Raw genomic sequence first — 19,528 nt, 5'->3', positions numbered from 1 at the left:
CCCCTTCCTCCAAATTACTTACATTTCCCGTTACAAAAGCCAAGTACTCCACTTCTTCATGTTCATCTTCAGACTAGCATTATTGTCATTATTGTATCCCTCTTCAAGCTTAACAGCCTTTATCATCTTTAGTCCAACTCTACCTCTTTCAGCTTTTCCCACAGTTTGTTGGTGGTACAATACCGCATGCTTTCTCTAGGTCAATCAATGCGACCTGCATCTCCAGCCCAACCTTCGTGCGTTTTCACATATTTGTTCCATTGAGAAGATGTTGTCCATTACCGAGCTTCCTGCTCGGAATCGTGCTTGTTCTTCTTGCTGCTTGTGACTCGTTTCTTTCTCTACCAGATCTTCCATTACTTTCGAATACAGTCTTTTAACTAACGTTATCACCTGCAATCCGCTATAATTTTTTGGATCACTACGATCCACCGGTCTTATGTAACGTGTTCCCATTCCGCTGGAACATCTTGTCATCTAATGCTCTTCCAAGCAGCCGCCTTAGCATATCTAATAATTTCGGTGGTCGATACTTCACCAGCTCAGAGTATACTGATCCATAATGGTCATTAGTTGATAGTGTAATTGACTTGACTGTTCTCCATATCTCAGCACTACGAGCCCCACCAACCGTCCTCTCTATATATTCATATCTTTCTTCCCATATATTGCCTTTGCTTTTTAACACTTCTCTTTTTACTTGTCCATTTAGTGGCCTATAACTAGCTTTACTTTGACTGTCATTCACACTCTGCTATTTCTGTGTCCCAACAAAACAGTTTCATCTTATTCTCATATTATCCAAGTGCTTTTTCGTTGCTTCATCTATGACCTCCTTTATATGCTCATATTCGTCTTTTGCTTTCCCTCTGCACTCTCAAATTTGTTTTCCAGCCGCTGTTAGTGTAAGTCCTTGTGAGCAAAGAACATATTTTCTACTCGTAATTCATACTGATCCAATAAATCCAACAACCCTTTACCATTCTCATTCGTAAATCCTCCACATACTCATATTTCTCTCTTTCCCTATTCGGCTATTAAAATCTCCTGCCAGTATCAGTTCATGCCCACTTGGAACGGCTTCTGTAATCTCTATCAGCACCTGCACAAAATCTTCTTCTGTCTTAAAAGGCGAGTCTTCAGTAGGAGCATACACTCCGACCGTCACTGTATTCATGGATCTAGTTCTCAGACTGAACTTTATCAACCTTTCGTTACTTGCTTCTCATGAAGTTACATATTTTGACCACCGTTTTATTAGACTGAAGGCTACTCCTGCTCTCCCGCTACTGGTCCTGTCCACTCCACTAAAATTATGCACAAAGGCCAGCAGATACAACCAGTACCTTTCTTTTGGTTTCGGAAAGTACAGCTACGTCAATGTTGTGCTATCTCATAAGCTTTAGAACTTCTTTTTATTTATAGCGGACGCCTATACATTCCAGATACCAAAACCCAAAGTCCATTTTCATTTCAGCTGTCGAATTTCATTCAACCCATCCGAAAACCGAGGTATATACTGGGTATTTCAGCTGGCTGCCTTTTTCTATGGTTCGAGAGCTGGTCCATCGCACGACCTCCAACCCTGAGTACCAGAAACAGTCGATTTTCTTCCCCTATTAATTTTGCTTCATCACTCCTCAGACTTCTTCCTACCATTTGGTGAAGAAGAGAGTAAAGAATAACCAAGGATAGCAAGCCACTCTCTAAGTTACTCTGTTCAGTCATCTGCTCTTTCGGATAAGGAAAGGGAGGGGAACGACATGTCGTTGCAGGACACACTTCGTGTGTCTTCTCAGTCAGAGGCTGTGCGACAAGGGTGACCCAACCAGCAGCCAAGCTACCATCGACATAGCTCCCAGCTCCATCTGTGCACGCAAAGTACTCAGCCTGCACGGCCAGTGCTTCGTTAAGGCGGCGCCCCGCGGGAAAATATTCAAAAACAATAAACTGTTGACCTACAACATACAGACACTGTGACACATACATCAGACTTTTAAATGTTGTGAACGTAACTTGAGGTTTTTCATATTTACTCCAGTTACAGGTCACAATATTTTGTACCTACAATTAATTTCGGTCTATGACGACCATCCTTTAACCTGAGTGCAAAATTTTTTGTCACATCGAGCAACCATGTGTAAATATGGTATAGTCAAAAAATAAGCCGAACAAGCTTCGGTTATTTTATGTAAAGTATGAGCACCACATACAATATTCGAGCATACATATTGATTCTACAGACCATCTGCTGATACGGTGAGTAGAGTTAAAATGTTTGAATAGTGTGTGTGGTGCTTTTATTTTTACATAAAACCGACGAAGCTTGTTTGGTTTATTTTCTGACTGTACCACATCTACATATTTAGGCAGAATGTGATTGAAATATTGTTTTCTGTGATATAGTGACCCGTAACTGGAATAAATGTGAAAACCCTTTCCTTGATCCCTCTAAACTTTCGCTGCGTCTATGTCGCAACACGTAAAACAGCTTCAGGCGAAATTTTCTCTTATTTAGTTCCGCAGGTAGATCAACGAGACAGCCGAATGTTTGAAGACAAGATCTACGAGTTCTTGAATGTGACGCTCCGAGAAATACTGAGAGACGACAGCCGTCCGCACCCACCGTTCGATCCGCTCGCCATCGGGAACTTCTCCACTGCATTCGGTGAAGGCAATGAAACGTAAGTGGACTATCCCAGGCTGTTACTCACCTTTCTCCGTCCTTTCCCTTTGCTCTACTATAATGATGTGAGCTAACAATTTCCAACCAGGTTTCCTGCTGAATCAGCTGTTCAACTCATCAATTTTTGTCTTTAGGCTTGAGGTTGCCTGCTTGCAACAACTGCAGAACTTCTACGTATCTCAGGCAGGGGGACTGGACTAATAATTTCGACATCAAAATTTCGAGTTACACATAGTACAATATCTTCATCGGTATACGAAGTTTTGTGTAACACAGAAACATGCTGTCAGAGACGGAGATCTGTTTGAAATTATTCTGAATGTCTTCAGTAATTACTTGAAGCAGATGTTTAGCAAACCAACCACAGAGGGTAACGTCTTAAGATATAATTGCAACGGACAGACTTTAATTTTTCGGAAATTTTAAAGCAGAGGAGGATATCAGTGACCATAATACTGTGATAGCATCAGTGGCTCTTGGTGTTACAAGGTGTGTGAAAAATGGTGGGAAAGTACTTTTGCTCAGGATGAGCGACAGGACACTATTACAGAGTATGCGGGTAGTTAACACGAAATATTCAGTTCTGAGAACAAATATCTGCATTACAAAAGGGTAAAATTCAAGAGCGCTCTTCATTACGCCTTCGATAAGTACGTGCTGAGCAAAGTTTAACAGATGGCTAAGCCATCGTGTTTAATAGCCGTGTTCGTTGCTACGAAAGGGCACAGTGTTTCATCACAGATTTAAGCGAAATTACGGCCTAGTTAACAAACAAATGCTGAAAAAGTGTAAATGAACATAAAGAGATCAATGAGACAAGCAACCAATTAATTTGAAACTGAAATTTGGCCAACTGAACTCACGCAAAACCCTGAAACTTTCTTGACATTTCGTGGATCGAAAACATCTGTTCAGTCGGTCAGTGACCATACCGGGACAGAAACTCCTGCAGATTGTCTCTGTTGGGAGAAAAGTTAATCTGTCAGCTCAAAGCACCAGCAAAGAAAAATTAAGAAGTCAAATAAAATTTCTGCAAGAAAAAAACCGATATTTATAAAACAAAGTAGCTTAATTGTCATCTGAAGCTAATAGCAGTGGCAGTTCACATCTTGCACATGTGAACAGTAACGAATTTAAAAGATTTTGTTATAAGTTTGTAAGCAAAGATTCATCACAACTTGTTTCAAAAATGGTTCAAATGGCTCTGAGCACTATGGGACTTCACTCCTGAGGTCATCAGTCCGCTAGAACTTAGAACTACTTAAACCTAACTAACCTAAGGACATCACACACATCCATGGCCGAGGCAGGATTCGAACCTGCGACCGTAGTGGTCACACGGTTCCTGACTGTAGCGCCTAGAACCGCTCGCCCACTCTGGCCGGCCAACTTGTTTCATTAGCGTTTCCTTTCTTAAAATCTTTCATTTAGTGGGTTAGATTACTTTGTTCTCTTGAGAATGTCCATTTCGAGCCGCAGCACTAAGCAGACATTGTTTCGCAGTTCGCAGTAATAGACGGCAAATCATCGAGTAAAACTGAAGTGATATCAGGTGTTCCCCAGGGAAGCGTCCTGGGACCTCTGCTGTTCCTGGTCTATATAAATGACCTGGGTGACAATCTGAGCAGTTCTCTTAGGTTGTTCGCAGATAATGCTGTAATTTACCGTCTAGTAAGGTCATCCGAAGACCAGTATCAGTTGCAGAGCGATTTAGAAAAGATTGCTGTATGGATTGCTGTATGGTGTGGCAGGTGGCAGTTGACGCTAAATAACGAAAAGTGTGAGGTGATCCACATGAGTTCCAAAAGAAATCCGTTGGAATTCGATGACTCTCTAAATAGTACAATTCTCAAGGCTGTCAATTCAACTAAGTACCTGGGTGTTAAAATTACGAACAACTTCAGTTGGAAACACCACGTGGATAATATTGTGGGGAAGGCGAGCCAAAGGTTGCGTTTCATTGGCAGGACACTTAGAAGATGCAACAAGTCCACTAAAGAGACAGCTTACACTACACTCGTTCGTCCTCTGTTAGAATATTGCTGCGCGGTGTGGGATCCTTACCAGGTGGGATTGACGGAGGACATCGAAAGGGTGCAAGAAAGGGCAGCTCGTTTTGTATTATCACGTAATAGGGGAGAGAGTGTGGCAGATATGAAACGCGAGTTGGGATGGAAGTCATTAAAGCAAATAAGTTTTTCGTCACGGCGAGATCTATTTACGAAATTTCAGTCACCTACTTTCTCTTCCGAATGCGAAAATATTTTGTTGAGCCCAACATCAAAATAAAATAAGAGAAATCAGAGCTCGAACAGAAAGGTTTATGTGTTCGTTTTTCCGGCGCGCTGTTCGGGAGTGGAATGGTAGAGAGATAGTATGATTGCGGTTCGATGAACCCTCTGCCAAGCGCTAAAATGTGAATTGCAGAGTAATCATGTAGATGTAGATGTACTCAGTTTCGGTATGGCGTCGAGTACAACACTTGACTTCATACAAATCAAAAGATCCGATCTCTGCTGTCCTGTCTGTATATTCTCTGTGCTGCGGCTATTCTGAGGCTCTTGATGCAAATCATGTGGATTTTCAGCCCTCCGATGTAGGATGTTCAGCGAATTGACATACCTCGATAAATCACGATAAGAAAGAACACGTCAGGGCGAACCTCTTAATCATGTTCCGCAATATACAGCTGCAAAACTAAAGTCGAGCAAAGGTATCTGAATTACTGAGTCGATGCCCTACAGTTACTTTATAACCTTTCATTTAGAATTTGAGCACTGCTGTCGGTTCGGCTGAAAGCTATACCCTAGCTGCCAGAGTATCACGAAAGGGCTCCCGCCTATGTTGTGACAGCAGACTGCCTTGTTGACACAGTATCCCGTGCAGCGGCGGACACGGTGTTTATGTAGTGCATGAATACCATGTACTCTCCCACGATGGTAACAATAACGTGATAGTTGCATCCGTCTTCGCGTGCACCATAGACGAGTCTCACTGTGCGATACCCCGAGTAAAATTCAGACTCAGGTGGAACATGTTCAGATACGATATTAGCCTGGATGGCGAGGTTCGAGTTCACCCAGGGAGTTTCAAGCCGACAAATTGCAGAAAGGATACCAAGTCCGTCGTAAGCAATGCACGAATAGTGCCAGTGGTATCCAAATCGAGAACCAAGTCCACAGAGAATTAACCGGCACAATAGTGTAATGATACCTAACGCAGTGCTTCATGTATGGAACGTGAATTGTTTTTCGGTTGTGTTACGAGCTTATTTAAAGCGGTCGAGAACCACTGGATTTGCCCATCTGATCAGCCGCCACGATATGTAATGAATATGAGGCGACTAATCGAAGCCACCTCCATATCGCTGTCTGTTTGTGGAATGTCATCGTCGTTACTTGGCGAGGATACAATATCGTGTTTGTAGATAACCTGCAGTAATATGAACGCGCTTCGGCTAACTCTAGCTATACGTTTTTACCTTACGTATTGCCAGTACCAACATATTCTCAGGCTTTAGCGGTTACTATCGAACATGGCGATTGGTAGACGTTTAAAATCCTGTAGGATGGTTCAAATGGCTCTGAGCACTATGGGACTTAACATCTATGGTCATCAGTCCCCTAGAACTTAGAACTACTTAAACCTAACTAACCTAAGGACATCACACAACACCCAGCCATCACGAGGCAGAGAAAATCCCTGACCCCGCCGGGAATCGAATCCGGGAACCCAGGCGTGGAGCCAGCCGGAGTGGCCGTGCGGTTCTAGGCGCTACAGTCTGGAGCCGAGCGACAGCTACGGTCGCAGGTTCGAATCCTGCCTCGGGCATGGATGTGTGTGATGTCCTTAGGTTAGTTAGGTTTGATTAGTTCTAAGGTCTAGGCGACTGATGACCTTAGAAGTTAAGTCACTTAGTGCTCAGAGCCATTTGAACCATTTGAACCGGGCGTGGGAAGCGAGAACGCGACCGCACGACCACGAGATGCGGGCTAGAATCCTGTAGGACTCGTCTTCTTTAATAAGAGTGTACCACATAAATATATCTTGGGGCATTATTTGATGGCAGGAACTGAAATTTCTTGGCAGGGTCTCAGACGAAATTCATGCGAATCTTGCTAGTTGTACACGATCTCATGCCCCTGCAAATATCCCCTCCCTAACTTGGCTAGAGGAGATATGGAAGGTCGTATGTAGAAGCACGCATGATTAGTGAACAGATGGAAGCCAACTTCAGAACAGTTATAGAGACCTTCAGACCAAAGAGCAGCAGCAGTATGAACATCAATGGCTCAGGTAGTAATCCAGTACTAAACAAAGAAGGGAAAGCTGAAAGACTGAAGAGACACGCAAAAGATGTACAAAGAAAATGAACGTGAACAGGGAATAGGAAGGAGGAAGCAAATGAAGATGCTATTAGAGACTGAGCGCTTATAATAGAATATTACACTACCGGCCATTAAAATTGCTACACAACTAAGATGACGTGGTACAGACGCGAAATTTAACCGACAGGAAGAAGATGCTGTGATATGCAAATGACTAGCTTTTCAGACTTTCTCACAAGGTTGGCGCCGGTGGTGACACCTACAACGTGCTGACATGAGGAAAGTTTCCAACCGATTTCTCATACACAAACAGCAGTTGACCGGTGTTGCCTGGTGAAAAGTTGTTGTAATGCCTCGTGTAAGGAAGAGAAATGCGTACCATCACTTTTCCGACTTTGATAAAGGTCGGATTGTAGCCTATCGCTATTTCGGTTTATCGTATGGCGACATTGCCCCTCGCGATGATCGAGATCCAATGACTATTAGCAGAATATGGACTCGGTGGGTCCAGGAGGGTAATACGGAACGCTGTGCTGGATCCCAACGGCCTCGTATCACTAGCACTCGAGATGACAGGCATCTTATCCGCATGGCTGTAACGGATCGTGCAGCCACGTCTCGATCTCTGAGTCAACAGATGGAGACGTTTGTCAGACAACAACCATCTGCACGAACAGTTCGACGACGTTTGCAGCAGCATGGACTATCAGCTCGGAGACCATAGCTGCGGTTTCCCTTGACACTGCCTGCGATGGTCTACTCAACGACGAACCTGGGGGCACGAATGGCAAAACGTCATTTTTTCGGAAGAATCCATGTTCTGTTTACAGCATCATGATGGTCGCATCCGTGTTTGGCGGCTTCGCGGTGAATGCACATTGGAGGCATGTATTCGTCATCGCCATACTGGCGTATCACCCGGCGTGATATTATGGTGTGCCATTGGTTACACGTCTCGGTCACCTCTTGTTTGCATTGACGGCACTTTGAACAGTGGACGTTACATTTCAAATTTGTTACGACCCGTGGCTCTACCCTTCATTCGATCCCTGCGAAACCCTACATTTCAGCAGGATAGTGCACGACCACATGTTGCAGGTCCTGTACGGGCCTTTCTGGATAATGTTCGACTGCTGCCCTGACCAGCACATTTTCCAGATCTCTCACCAACTGAAAATGTCTGGTCAATGGTCGTCGAGCAACTGGCTCGTCACAATACTCCAAGCACTACTCTTGATGAACTGTGGTATCGTGTCGAAGTTGCATTGGCAGCTGTACCTGTACACGCCATCCGAGCTCTGTTTGACTCAATGCCCAGGCGTATCAAGGCCGTTATTACGGCCAGAGGTGGTTGTTCTGGGTACTGATTTCTCAGGATCTATGCGCCGAAATTGCGTGAAAATCTAATCACGTGTCAGTACTAGTATAATATATCTGTCCACTGAATACCCGTTTATCATCTGCATTTCTTCTTGGTGTAGCAATTTTAATGGCTAGTAGTGTATATTTTGATTCACACTTTCCCAAGGTCTGAGATAATGTTATAACTATCTGTAGTACAAGCAATAATTGTGTAATCTTTTCGTTATAAATTTGTTTTAAAAACAATTACTGGGAATGGCTCAGCTTCATGTATCTTTCTGTGTTGATCCATGTGGACGAGGGGCATCGGCTGGTCAATATTTGACAAAGAAATTCGCCGTACAACGGTGAAAATTAAGAAGGTATTTTATTTTCTTTTTGCTACCAGTTTCGGCAGATCAGTACGCCATCTTCAGTTGCAGTCAAGTCTTTGAAGTAGACGACATCCTCAAAATTATTGATAGTCTTGGGGGACGGCCATGACAAAACTGTTTCAACTGGTATACAGTAAACAGGGTTAATCATAAGTACCCCTGGAGTTTCGGAAGACGACCATGTGAAAAATACCACGGGCATTCAACAAGTATTGCAACAATTTTTTTTTTATGGAAGCAAATTGGCCTTATCAGGAGTCCGATATACCATATTAGTCCTCACTATTTTGGTTACAAAACCCTACATTTAAACATAATCTCCATCCGTTCAATGCGACGGCCTTAAGCCAGCTTACTGGGAGGGGCTGTGTGCCTGTACGGAACCACTCTACTGGACGAAGTCAGATGCTGCTGCATCAATAACCTCCCAGTCACCTACATACTGCTTCCCATGGAATGCATCCTTCATTGGGCCATACGGAAAGAAATCGCAAGGTGCGAGATCTGGGTTATGGAGTGGCTGAGGAAAAACAGTCCACTGGAGTCTTGTGAGCTCCTCTAAGGTGCGCAGACTTGTGTGAGGTCTAGCGTTGTCATGGAGAAATAGTTCGTTTGCATTATTGCGCGACGAACACGCTGGACAATAAACATAGCCCAACAGACATCAACACTGATTTGAAAATTCTCAAATGCAGTGACAGCCCCCCACAAAAATTGATAATTGAAGAAAATTATCACATACAAAAAGCCATAGTTGAAGAAAGGAAGTAATAAATGAATACACAGCTCTCTGCAATGGAACTCTGTTCTCTGCCCTGAAAGAATTATTAGATAAAACCAACCTTTAGAAGTTTCCCCCCCCCCTTCCCCACAGACACACATATACTCACAGACACATACATGCATATACATACACACACATAAAACTATATATATATATATATATAATGATAAATCCTCACTCCTACCCTCTCCTTCCCTCCCTCCCTCTGTCACTCACTCTCTCTCCCTCTTTCTTTTCACACACACACACACACACACACACACACACACACACACACACACAAACACACCTCTCTGAGAAATTCAAAACAACCGCCAGTGACATCTTCCACTGTTCCACTGTCTGCCATCTTGTTTTCACACCTTCTACTGTTCCTCTGTCCGCCATCTTGTTATTACAGCTGGTAAGCAGTGACAGTGATAACTCAATACAGAGAACTTGACAATGAAGAAGATGACGAAAAAAGAAACGGTAAGTGAAACATAATGTAAATACACTACTGGCCATTAAAATTGCTACACCAAGAAGAAATGCAGATGATAAACGGGTATTCATTGGACCAATATATTATACTAGAACTGACAAGTGATTACATTTTCACGCAATTTGGGTGCATAGATCCTGAGAAATCAGTACCCAGAACAACCACGCCTGGGCTTTCAGTCAAACAGAGCTTGGATGGTGCGTACAATGCAGCTTCAACACGATACCACAGTTCATCAAGAGTAATGACTGGCGTATTGTGACGAGCCAGTTGCTCGGCCACCATTGACCAGACGTTTTCAATTGGTGAGAGATCTGTATAATGTACTGGTCAGGACAGTAGTCGAACATTTTCTGTATCCAGAAAGGACCGTACAGGAAATGCAATATGCGGTCGTGCATTATCCTGCTGAAATGTAGGGTTTCGCAGGAATCGAATGAAGGGTAGAGCCAGGGGTCGTAACACATCTTAAATGTAACATCCGCTGTCCAAAATGCCGTCAATGCGAAAAAGAGGTGACCGAGACGTGTAACCAATAACACCCCACACCATCACGCCGGGTGATACGCCAGTATGGCGATGACGAATACACACTTCCAATGTGCGTTCACCGCGATGTCGCCAAACACGCATGCAACTATCATGATGCTGTAAAGAGAACTTGGATTCATCCAAAAAAATGACGTTTTGCCATTCGTGTACCCTGGTTCGTCGTTGAGTACACCATCGCAGCCGCTCTTGTCTGTGATGCAGCGTCAAGGGTAACCTCAGCCATGGTCTCCCAGCTGACAGTCCATGCTGCTGCAAACGTCGTCGAACTGTTCGTGCAGATGGTTGTTGTCTTGCAAATGTCCTTATTTGTTGACTCAGGGATCGAGACGTGGCTGCACGATCCGGTACAGCCATGCGGATAAGATGCCTGTCATCTCGACTGCTAGTGATACGAGGACGTTGGGATCTAGCACGGCGTTCTGTATTACCCTCCTGAACCCACCGATTCCATATTCTGCTAATAGTCATTGGATCTCGACAACGCCAGCAGCAATGTCGCCATACGATAAACCGCAATCGCGATAGGCTACAATCCGTCCTTTATAAAAGTCGAGATGGTACGCATTTCTCCTCCTTACACGAGGCATCACAACAACGTTTCACCAGGCAACGCCGGTCAACTGCTGTTTGTGTATGAGAAATCGGTTGGAAACTTTCCTCATGTCAGCACGTTGTAGGTGTCGCCACCGGCGCCAATGCTCTGAAAAGCTAATCATTTGCATATCAGAGCATCTTCTTCCTGTTGGTTAAGTTTCGCGTCTGTAGCACGTCATCTTCGTGGTGTTGCATTTTTAATCGCCAGTAGTGTAGATGCACACATTCAACCTTTCAGATGAATTATTAATCTCAGACATAGCCATAACAGTTTAGAAATCGTCATTTTTGCTTAAATTAAGTTGTATGTAGTTGCAGGTGACAAACTGTAAAGAAAGTCACTGTCAAAACGTAATACAGCAGAAAAACCACACCATGTGGTAAGAAGGTACGAATACACAATTTTAAGTGTTCTTCAAAAACCTGTAATTACGATCCGGAAACTAATATTTATATGTATTTAAACAGTAAAGAACATTCCTCCTGTTTAACAGTCATAATAATTAAAAAAACCACTGATGATGAGGCAACTCTAGTGAAACATGTCTGGGACAAAAAACTGTGTTTTGCTAAAGGCGGACCCCACTCAAAAAATTCGTTATTGTTAAAGCAAACACAGACGAAAGAACTTCAACATCAAGATGATTGCGCTGAAGTTGTTTCTTCAGTGTCCTGAGGGCATCATAGTACACTTCAGTGTTGATCGTTGCACCATGAGCGGGGTCATCAAATAGAATTACGCCTTTACAATCCCGGGAAACCGTCGCCATGAGTTCATCGGCTGTGGGTGCAGCTTTGAACTATTTCTTCGGAGGACGGTTGATGTGGCGCCTCTCCGCTGATTGCCCTTTTCTTTCCGGTTCAAAACGCAGAACCCATGATTCATAGCCTTTGACGATGTTCGACAAAAATTGTCATGATGAGCCTCGTAACGCGCAAGCAGTTTCGCACACGTGGTCCTTCGTTGCGCTATATGGTCTTTCGTTAGCGGCGAGAAACTCAGCGGTGGCCCCCACCTTTGACTTCCCCACCTGGTGGGTGAGTGTGTCAACACTACCAACAGAAAAAAATGTGTGTGAATTCCTAAGGAACTAAACTGCTGAGGTCATCGGACCCTAGACTTACACACTACTTAAACTAAGTTATGCTAAGAACAACACACACTCTCATGCCCGAGGGAGGACTCGAACCTCCGGCGGGAGGGGCCGCGCAATCCGTGACATGGCGCCTCAAACCGCACGGTCACTCCGCTCGGCACTACCAACAGAGAATTCCAGTTGTGCAGCGACGTGTTTGATAGTTATCCGTCGATCACCTCAAATAAGAGTATCCAAACGTTGAAGGAGTCAGCCGTGTGCAGTCTGCAGGCAAGCGGACAGACGCCTCACCCAACGACTCAGCGAGATTTTGTTCACTGTCAGGTCCGCATATACATTGTGGAAGCAATTATGAATATCTGCGATGCTCTGGTTTTCCGCCAAAGCAGCTCAATGACGGCTCTAGTAATAGTAGCAGTAGCTTTATTCATTCGTAGATCTCTTTTAACAAGGATATAGGACATGTCGAAGTATTTACTAGTTTAGACCAATTTAAAATAAGCTAATTCGTATACACATATCTTTACAGGCTTCTAGTTAGAGACAATCATTAGATTTACTCCCTGTATACAATACTTTTTTTTTACAAATAACTTATTAAATAATGTAATGCCACACTGTTGACTCATATCTCACTATCAGTCACTGCTCACAGTATAAACACACTGTTTCATAACACTTCACTCGCTACACACACAAACACACACACACACACTCACTGGTGATCTCTGGGCCATTTTCTGTACCGCAACTTCCCATTTGCTATCCTGGAATCCTGAGTCAGCATCACTCTATAATGAGCGAGATGTTGAGCTCAGAAAGAGGAAGAGGTGTTAGTACTGCGCTATGCATAGATAGATTGGTGGTAAGTATTTCTAGGAAAGGAAAAAAGAAGGAAAAAATATAGTGCGAAGGTGTTATGTGGAATGTTGGATGTTTTATAATCATTATTTTTATTTATTTGTAAAACATTTTTCATCAAACCCCAACTCTGTTTTATCTAAATAATTCTTCAACGTATAAAATGTATTGCATAACAGGTACTTTTTAGCTGCCTTTTTGCAATTTCTTTAATCTCCTTTGATAATTTATTGTACAGTTTTGTTCCTCGATAGAAAATGCTGTTTTGAGTTTTATGTTTATTTTTTCGTGGTAAATGTAAGTTGAGTCTATCTCTTGTTCCATGGTCATGGACAGAGCTGTTTGTGCAGTTACTACCAAAGTTATTTTGATGTGTATAACTGACTGGTAAATGTATTCACAAGGAGCAGTTCAAACCCCAGTTTTTTGAACAGATCTTTTGGTTATTATTCTTATGGCTGTTTTCTGGAGTTTGAAAACTGTGTTCATATTTTGTGCGTTTGTTCCCCAAAAAAGAATGCCATAGGTAAGAATTGAGTGTACATATGAATAGTATGTAACTAAAAGACACTGCATGTTACACACTAACAATAGGATTCTAAGGGCATAACATGCTGATGACATTCTGTTTGCAAGTAACGTTGTGTGTTCACACCACTTCAACTGAGAATCAATATTCATTCCTAGAAATTTTGCATTTGTTACATAGTCTATGGAGGTGCCATCTACATTTAATTTAACATTGTCATTTTTCCCCTTCAAACTGAAATTCCTGGCGATAGTTTTCTTTATGTTTAATATCACTTTCTCTCTACCTGGAACGAACTTCCGGTACAGACGCCATTTTGAAGGCTACGTATAGCACTGTCACCAATTAGAACTTCATGAAACTATAAGGGCTGGAGTGGTACGATTCTGTGATGTCCCACAACAAATTGTGATTTTCAACCGGAACTGACAAAGAAAAGAAGTGTTGCATTTGTTACTGAAAGCCCCTTGTACATGAAATATAGAAAAATGGCCTATCAGTGGACAGGGCATCTCCCCAAGCTTGTATTCCTAATACGTGTCATGGTGGAGTTTCACTAGGTGGCAGGAATGTCAGAACGTATGGACAACTTACGCGCTCCGTATTGTTGCACTGAATTAGTTGGCACCTGCCGATAAGCAGTCTAATGAACACGTTTCCAAGTGGGCTGCTGCCGTGCTTTCCCAGGCATTCGTGACAGTGACTTCAGGGACGTGCATGCACGTACCGACGTTTGTTGCATCATAAATTGTGCCCGTACTGATCATCTGTAAAGTGAGTTAAAATCTTGAAGAAATACTCTATCCGCGGAATTTGCGGGTATTTTCTGTATGGGTTGTAGGCATGTAATCATTTACTGAAACTCCATGTGTTCTTATGAATAACTCTAGACAGGCGATATGTCCTCAGATTTTACGACGTATCCAGCAGACTGAGTGCCAATGAAGGTAGTTGTTCACAGGCGTAAGTATTACTGAACTATCAGTTTAATAAGTCATGGTTGCAAAATACCGACACGAACTAATTGCATAAGAATCGAGGAACTGGTATAAGCCGACCTCAGAGAAGACAAGTTTGGGTTTCACATAAATGTAGGAAAAGAATGTCCCTACGACTTACGACAGAAGATAGATTAAAGAAACCAAACCTGCATTCATAGAGTTTCTGTATTTTTAAATACCTTCTGACGCTTTGAAGGTCTCACGGTAACTTGGATATAGTACGTGGAGGGAAAGGTTATGCACAGCTTGTACAGAAATCAGAATGCAGTTATAAGAGTCGAAAGGAAATTGAAAGGAAGCAGTAGTTGTGTAGGGACTGAGACAGGCCGTGTAAATTTAAGTGCAAGGAAGTCTTTTCTGTAGGTATTTCCCTAGAGCGTAACCTTTCACCGTACTGAAACATAGACTACAAGTAGTTTAGCCAAGAGGAGGACAGAAGCGTTTGGAATATGGTGGTACAGAAGAACGCTGAAAACTAGATGGGGAGCTAAAATTAATAATGACGAAGTACTGTACAGAACTGATAAAAAAGAAAATTTATGAACAACTTGATTAAAGGAAAGGATCAGTTGATAGGACACATCCTGAGCAATCAAGAAACCGTCAATTCAGTAACCGAAGGAAGTGTGGTGCCATAAAACTTGTTGATGGAGACCAAGGCTCTAACACAGTAAGCAGTTTCAAATACCTGTAGGCAACCATAGAATAACTAGAGATGAAGATGCCCCTCATGGGGTATACTATCACAGAGATCGTATCAAACCAGTCTTCGGACCACAACAGTTGAAATCGTTCCATTACCAACATTTCCCGTGGACTGCATCCTTTATGTTTTCTGTGCAGAAGATCATAAGTTAATTAATATAATAACTGTTTATATTGTTTCAGGCTCAATGTGGAACTGCAGAATATTGTCGTAGAAAATTTGTTGGGATATGTTCCTTATAATGGCTCTATGGAGCCAGTGGGATTAAAATTCCCTGTAGCTCTCGACTTTCCCAACATCACAGTCACTGGACATTGCTCTTTGGATGGATGGCTCAACGGTGGACAGTTGTACGTTAAGGGGTCGGGAGACATCAAGTAAGTGTATCACTTTATAAATTTCGTGTGACGTGTGGTAAATGTGATGGAATTTGTAAAAAATGACCCACGATCGAATGACTCACCGATCAGAACAGTAGCACCAAAATACAGGACCAGTTCTATCAAAGCTTGTCACAAGTAAGCTACATGATGCTGGTACTTTTTCAGCTTGCAGTGGGACATCAGCTTATTTGAAAACCATTACCACCGAGATATGAAGAAGAAGAGAGAGAGAGAGAACCCAAGTAAACGAAATTTCCTTTATTTTCTAGTGTCCGAAGGTTCCTTATAGTGACGGAAAGTGGAAAGGCCGTAGGCGAACCTCACGGTGAATGGCCGTCATTATTTCCCCCAAAAATCTAAACTGCATGACGCGATTACTTGATGCCTCGTTCAGCCACATTTTCATTTGCATTGCGAAACGAAAGTAATCTTTCGGTGAATTTTACACTGAAGATAGCTTAATCGACCACGTTTCACATGATATAACCGCCGGACATTTTGCTGCGTGGGAGATACAAATGGTATTGAATGTGCAACGAAGTCTCATGTGGTGTCACCGCCAGACACCACACTTGCTAGGTGGTAGCCTTTAAATCGGCCGCGGTCCATTAGTATACGTCGGACCCGCGTGTCGCCACTGTCAGTGATTGCAGACCGAGCGCCACCACACGGCAGGTCTAGAGAGACTTCCTAGCACTCGCCCCAGTTGTACAGCCGACGTTGCAAGGAATGGTTCACTGACAATTACGCTCTCATTTGCCGAGACGATAGTTAGCATAGCCTTCAGCTACGTCATTTGCTACGACCTGGCAAGGCGCCATTATCAGTAGAAACTTGTGATGCCTGTACCGTCAGACCGATGTTCTCCAATTATGGATTAAAGTTAAGTATTACATCAACTACGTACTTTATTTGCTACTAAAAATTCCCTTAACTGTTGCAGACCTCACGCCAGTCTGCGTGAGCTTAACGCGTGCCTTTCGGCTACCAGTCATAGTGGATTGGCTGTCGGGCCAGTCCACTACATCTCACATCAAGGTTTTAGCCACCGTCCGAAGGCAGAGAAAACGTTGATCACAGACTGATACCGGGCTAAATAATAGGCTATTTTCCTACGTTAAAAGTATGGCTTGGATTGTAGCTGTTCGGGGTGATTATATTACTCAAATCACATTTACGGTCAATATTCTTACAAAATATTTCTTATTTTTGTGTAATTAAAGTTTGAAAATCATTAAATTTCAAGATTTGGTCATGTGACTGAAGAAACTCTTGTTACTGGCTGAAGCTCTCGTGACGTCATAGACTAGGAGTACGACGAACCTATACGTATGTCAGATCCTTAGGCACTTTTTCTGCAAATAGTTTAGCTATTCAATGACGGACAACGCATTTAGAACTTTCAACCAACGACAGGAAGGAATTTTGTGAACCCTGATAGCGGAAACCTTACGAAAATTGATGCGTTTATGCTCCTCTCATTTAGAGCGGCAATATGTGCAAGGACGGATATCTTCTCCCTGCCCCCTGTAACACCATTAAACGCGCTCAGAACTAAGAAATTGTGGAACTTTTGCACATGCCTACCTATTTTACGTATAGACTGTTGACTGTCAGTTGTGAAATATGACATAAAGCGCAATAAAATTAGTTTTGGCAAATTTTAATGATTTCCGCTATACAGGAAACTGAGCAGAGGTACACTGTAAGCGCCCGGTCTGTGATGCAACGGATAATTAATTTGTCTACGGATAGGAAGAACACATATTGAATCCTGGGAAGGTCATAAATTTGTAAACGCGTTACACGAAACATGAAAACAGCCTTAGCAAGATTTCATTGAAGCAGTTGTTTCGATGATGAGGTGTACTGTATATATACTGAAGCGCCAAAGAAACTGGTATAGGCATGCGTATTCAAATACAGAGATATGTAAACAGGCAAAATACGGCGCCTCGGTCGTCAACGCTTATATAAGGCAATAAGTGTCTGGCGCAGTTGTTAGAACGGTTACTGCTGCTACAATAGCAGGTTGTCGATATTTAAGTGAGTCTGAACTTATTGTTACAGTCCGCACACGAGCGAAGGGAGACAGTATCTCCGAGGTAGCGATGAAGTAGGGATTTTTCCATACGTCCATTTCATGAGTGTACCATGAATATCAGGAATCCGGTAAAACATCAAGTCTCCAACATCACTGCGACCGGTAAAAGATCTCGCAAGAACGCGACCGCCGGTCGCTGTGGCCGAGCGGTTTTAGGCGCTTCAGTCCGGAACAGCGCTGCTGGACCTGTCGCAGGTTCGACTCCTGCGTCGGGCATGGATGTGTGTGGTGTCCTCAGGTTAGTTAGGTTTAAGCAGTTCTAAGTCCAGGGGACTGATGACCTCAGATGTTAAGTCCCATAGTGCTTAGAGCCAAGACGACTGAAGAGAATCGTTCAACGTGACAGATGTGCAACCCTTCCACAAATTGTTGCAGATTTAAATGCTGGGCCATCAACAAGTATCAGAGTGAAGGTCCACTCGAGTACCCATGATGACTGCACGACGCAAAGCTTTACGCCTCACCTGGGCCCGTCCACACCGACATTGGACTGTCGATGACTGGAAACATGTTGCCTGGTCGGAGGAGTCTCGTTTCAAATTGTATCGAGTGAATGGATGTGTTGAGGTATGGAGAGAGTCTCATGAACCCATGGACCCTGCGTGTCAACAGGGTACTGTAGAAGCTGGTGGAGGCTCTGTAATGGTGTGTTCCTGTGCAGTTGGAGTGATATGGAACCCCTGATACGTCTAGACACGACTCTGACAGCTGTCACCTGCATCCATTCATGTCCACTGTGCTTTCTAACTTGTGCAATTCCAGAAGGACAATGCGACACCCCACATGTCCAGAATTGCTACAGAGTGGCTCCAGGAACGTTCTTCTGACATTAAACACTTCCGCTGACCACCAAACTCTCCAGTTATAAACAATATTGAACATACCTCGGATGCCTTGCAACGTGCTGTTCAGAAGAGATAACCACCCACTCGTACTCTTACGGATTTATTGACAGCCGTACGGGATTCATGGTGTCAATTCCCTCCAGCAGTACTTCAGAAGTTAGTAGAGTCCACGCCACGTCGAGGTGCATTTATCGTCTGGGAATTAATGTCGCGCGCCGAGGCATGGAGACGCACCACTCTGTACGAAGTAGAAGCATCTAAGTTGATGCAATCGACAAGTAAGGAGTAGTACAGGTCATTTTTTAGTTATGGAAAATTCAATTATGGGCCGCTTTTGGTGCCTTGCATTTGATCTAGGATCTTAAGATTTAGCATGAACCGAGGTATGGCAGCCACATTACACCAGAAAGTGCGAGAAGTGTTATTGTTTAGTAAATACCGAAGAAAACCGCCCAATTTCTTCGTTTGTCTTCGTAATGACGTGATGCTAGATCGTCACATTTGACGGCTTTCTCACGGAAATGTTTACATTTATCGTCTGGGAATTAATATCGCGGCACTTCTGTGTGCTCGCTGCGGCTCTGGACGATATCAGGCAGGTGTACCAATTTCATTGGCTTTCCATTGTAGGTATCACCATACTCTCACACTACAACGAGGTATAGGACGGTGAGGTTTTGAATGCGGAGAGATGTAAACCATGTACAACAGGCAGTTAACGCAAACGTAAGGGCTGTGCGGTTCGTGAGTGTAAATAAATGTCAGTGTCTGAAGCAAAGTTCATCTTCTTTAAGATGATGAAACTTCAAAAGCTTAAACAACAAGGATCGTAGCTGGA

The 19,528-nt window shown here is 43.2% G+C and overlaps 1 protein-coding gene across 1 annotated transcript in view; it reads left to right on the top strand.

Moving 5' to 3' along the window:
• Positions 1-2,547: 2,547 nt before the first annotated feature.
• LOC124775148 overlaps positions 2,548-19,528 on the top strand; it is a 31,400-nt gene continuing 14,419 nt past the window's right edge. Inside the window, exons 1-2 of the mRNA XM_047249988.1 lie at positions 2,548-2,684; positions 15,541-15,735. Coding sequence (XP_047105944.1) covers positions 2,548-2,684; positions 15,541-15,735 — 332 coding nt within the window. The remainder of the gene's footprint in view (positions 2,685-15,540; positions 15,736-19,528) is intronic.

The sequence above is a fragment of the Schistocerca piceifrons genome, chromosome 2, assembly GCF_021461385.2.
Source record: "Schistocerca piceifrons isolate TAMUIC-IGC-003096 chromosome 2, iqSchPice1.1, whole genome shotgun sequence".
NCBI classification, from domain to species: domain Eukaryota; kingdom Metazoa; phylum Arthropoda; class Insecta; order Orthoptera; family Acrididae; genus Schistocerca; species Schistocerca piceifrons.
The sequence above is the reverse complement of the archived record's forward strand: the minus strand, read 5'-3'. Positions and strand labels throughout refer to the sequence as shown.